The sequence below is a fragment of the Rattus norvegicus genome, chromosome 3, assembly GCF_021556685.1.
Source record: "Rattus norvegicus strain SHRSP/BbbUtx chromosome 3, alternate assembly SHRSP_T2T, whole genome shotgun sequence".
Taxonomy (NCBI): Eukaryota; Metazoa; Chordata; class Mammalia; order Rodentia; family Muridae; genus Rattus; species Rattus norvegicus.
This window is the reverse complement of record NC_141536.1, coordinates 169,072,499-169,076,151: the sequence shown is the minus strand read 5'-3', so window position 1 is coordinate 169,076,151 and position 3,653 is coordinate 169,072,499. Positions and strand designations below refer to the sequence as shown.

Below are 3,653 nucleotides of genomic sequence, written 5' to 3'. Positions count from 1 at the left end.
CTCTGAAGTACCAGAAAGTTTGTGGGCTCATAGCAACTTCAAGGATGTTTTCCCCCTGAAAAGAGAAGATGAGTAAGTTTGTGTCTGCTGATGCTATGGAACTCCAGAGAACCTTCAACCTTGCCTTCCTCTCAGTGCTTCCTCTCGAAACACATTTCCTTCCTAGGGAACCAGGACCTTTTGTCCCTTAGGGTTCTGACTTGACCCCATCCCCAGACAGGATTTCTCTGTGTCGCTCTGGCTTTCCTGGGAATCTGTAGACTTAACTGGATGGAATGAGCTAGGCCCTTCCCAGTTGCCATCTGTGAACTGTAATCACCTATCTAGTTACTTAAAAAATACTATTTTGAAATTTGCTTATTTTGACGTTATGTTTATGGGTATGTTTTGCCTGCGTATGAGTACCACATGTTTGCAGTGCCCGAAAAGGCCACAAGGTGTCGTTGCATTCTCTGGTGCTGGAGTTAAGTTTTTAATTGTCATGTGGGTACTGGGAACCAAATCCAGGTCTTTCGGAAGATCATTCAGTGCTCTTAACTACTGAGCCAGCGCTCCAACCCGACTTATAAAAACTTACAGTTCTTTTACAGAGACTTGAATGGAAGACGACCCAGAGGTAGGTGATGGTAAAGCCAGCCCGCGCAAGGGAGTGAGCAGCATTTTTTGCCCCTTGTACCTCAAGGCTTCTTCTGACTGGGTGGACCAGGCTGGTGCCTCCTCCCTTACCCAGGTCTAGTTGGCTCAGTAAGCGTGGAGGTGGGCAAAGATTCTGCCCTAGGCGCTGTTCTGGCTACCATTAGAGAGCCTGTACAAACTTCCCTGCACACCCAGAGGAGAAATGGAGTCCTGATGGTTGGCACTCTGGATGCTAAGAGTCAAGATCCTGGTGGGCTGAATCTTTAATTCAGAACTTGACAGGCAGTTCCTTGACTTGGCAGGATCCTTCTCTCCCAAAGGTGTCCACTTCCTGACTCCAGGTCAACTCTGGTCCCACTTTGGGATCCCTCAGAGAGCTAGATCTGGATCACAGGGCTTTCTTGCATAGCTTTGCCCTTCTCAGAGATGACAGCAGGGCTGGACTCCCGGTCAAGGAGCACTGGTCTAGGAAAGCGGGAAGGGTTTTCCAGTGAGGCAGTACACCTGGACCGGCTCTCCCTGCCTGACACACAGTGGCGTCGTAGGGGTTAAGGCGGGTGGGGCGGGGCGGCGGGAGGAGCCCTCGCGGAAGCGGGCCAGGCACCGAGGCGCGCGCGGAACCCGGTGGCCGCAGCGTCCCCGCGCGCGGCCGGGCCAGGTAGGAACGCAGAGCCGCAGCCGCCTCGGCCATGCGGCTGCCGGACCCGGGGCCTGGGCTGGGGCCCGCGCCACCCCCTGCGCGCCGCCCCCGCTGAGCCCGCGCCGGATAGGGCGCCGCCGGCACCATGGTGCAGAAGTCGCGCAACGGTGGCGTGTACCCCGGCACCAGCGGGGAAAAAAAGCTCAAGGTGGGCTTCGTGGGGCTGGACCCCGGCGCGCCCGACTCCACTCGCGACGGCGCTTTACTCATCGCGGGCTCCGAGGCCCCCAAGCGCGGCAGCGTTTTGAGCAAGCCGCGGACGGGCGGCGCGGGAGCCGGGAAGCCCCCAAAGCGCAACGCCTTCTACCGCAAGCTGCAGAATTTCCTATACAACGTGCTAGAGCGGCCCCGCGGTTGGGCGTTCATCTACCACGCCTACGTGTAAGTGGCCCGCGATGTGGTGAGCGGTGGGCCCGGCGAAACCCTGGCCGGGCCGCAGGTTGGCTGCAGGCGCAGCTGCGGTGGGCTGAGGGGCCCTGGTGTGCGTGTCCACGCGCGCGCCTGGTTCGCGTCGTGGGCGTGGGGTTTGGGTCGTGGCACTGCAGTCTCGGGTTAAAGCAAAGGACAAGGGTTGGCGAGTGACTTTGGAGATCATTCTGGAGTCAGGGACTGTTTTATTTGGGGTTGGGGGAGGTTACGGCCGCCAGGCTGGATTGTACCAGCCCTTCCCCCGCAGGACGGGATGTACTGGCGCCCCAGCCCCCCTCAGCCCGAGAGGCCCCTCCCCACGGCCCGCAGCGCTGAACAAAGGGCCGGCTAGGAGGGAGGGCGGCTCAGCTCTAGGTCTGAACTGATTCGCCCCTCTGCATTCCTGTGGGGTCTCTCCGACCACCAAGTAGGGGCAGTGAAGAGGACTGGCCTCTTCTTAGCCATCCTCCTAACCTCTTGCTACCTCTCTGAGCTTCCGGGTTGCAGAAATGGGGAGAGGACCTAACATCACCTCAGCCCTGGGCTAAGTAAGGGCAGTTGCCTGCACCCATCTCCGGAGGCCCACTCTACTTGTTCCCTACACTCCAAGTAGTCCCTTTGCACCTGCTGATGATCTCTCTACACATTCTGGGCTCCAGGTCCCTGAGAAGAGACGACTGTTATTCCCCAGCGCTGCCAGCTTTGGGCCTGGAAGGGGCTGCTCCTGTCCCCAAGTCTGGGACTCCTTCTGGGGCAAAGCCAGCAAGGGTCGAACCCTGTTTCATGTGTGTGTGTGTGTGTGTGTGTGTGTGTGTGTGTGTGTGTGTGTGTGTTAGTATGTATAACCTCCCAGTGCAAGGACGCTGGCTCTCCTATTCCAGTAGAACCAGGGACAGAGGAGGAGCACTAAGACTCGGCCATTTTGTATGAGAAGCATTTGGGGAGGGAGTGAGACCCATGTTCAGGAAAAGTCTCTATCAAGGTGTCCACCTATCCTGGCCTTGGCAGGGTATGTGTCCCATGAGTAGGCCTGGGAGTATTCTGCATGTGATGAGGATAGGTTTGGGGACAAGGAAAGGTCCATAGAGGGAAATTCCTGGATGCCTGCTGAATGATGTCCTGGGGGTAGCCACAACCCCCCCGTGTGTGTGTGTGTGTGTGTGTGTGTGTGTGTGTGTGTGTTTGATATGGTGTGGTGTGGTATGTGTGCGCCTGTGCTCCTGTGGACAGTTCTGAAATTCTCCAAGTCAAAGATTCCATCAGTAAGGCTGTCCAAGGGGAGCAGCCTATAGTGTCAGCCTCCATCCCCTCCAGAGAGGTGAATTTGATTTTCCTTTGCACAGGGTCCTGTGTTTTTCTTTATCCCAAGGAAGAGTCCATTTGCCCTTAATGGTCCTTCTCCTGAAGCCACGAGCTCCTTTCCCTGTCTTGGGGCCCAAACATTTCTACCGTGGCTGACTGTAGATACCCAGGATAGAATCCTGTGTCCATAGGGCTGGGTGTGGATGCCCAGGCTGGCAGCATCATCTAGGATTCTTTTTGTGTGGGGAGTGGTGTCTGTAGCCTCTATGGGGCCCTGTTCTATCCCTGAGTCTCACTAGTTGGTCTCTCTGTTTCTGCTGCCTGCATCCTGTTTTCTGAAAGTAGCAGTGTCAGAGCTCAAGAGTCCGGTGTGGGAAGCCCTTGCTTTACAGGATCTATGCTACCCATTTACATTACCCACCACAGAGCCACTCCTGCCCCTGCAGTGTCCCAGACTTTAGGGTTTGGACTATGAAGACATACATTCTGCTGCAGGCCCCTTGGCTTCTATACTTTGTGGCTGGGTCTTGCAGGGAGATACCTTGGGATTGGGAGCAGGAGAGAGGAGAGCACTGAAGAAGAACAGAGCTTCTGGTTGCTAACTGGA

General features: G+C 56.3%; 1 protein-coding gene across 17 annotated transcripts in view; it reads left to right on the top strand.

Annotated features, from left to right (window-relative positions):
- Positions 1-1,234: 1,234 nt before the first annotated feature.
- Positions 1,235-3,653, top strand: part of Kcnq2 (potassium voltage-gated channel subfamily Q member 2) — a 58,620-nt gene continuing 56,201 nt past the window's right edge. For 16 of the 17 annotated variants that reach the window (XM_087647405.1, XM_087647413.1, XM_087647411.1 and 13 more), the window contains exon 1: positions 1,235-1,717. In XM_087647405.1, the coding sequence (XP_087503531.1) occupies positions 1,422-1,717 (296 nt within the window). In that variant the 5' untranslated portion in view covers positions 1,235-1,421. 17 annotated transcript variants of the gene reach the window in all.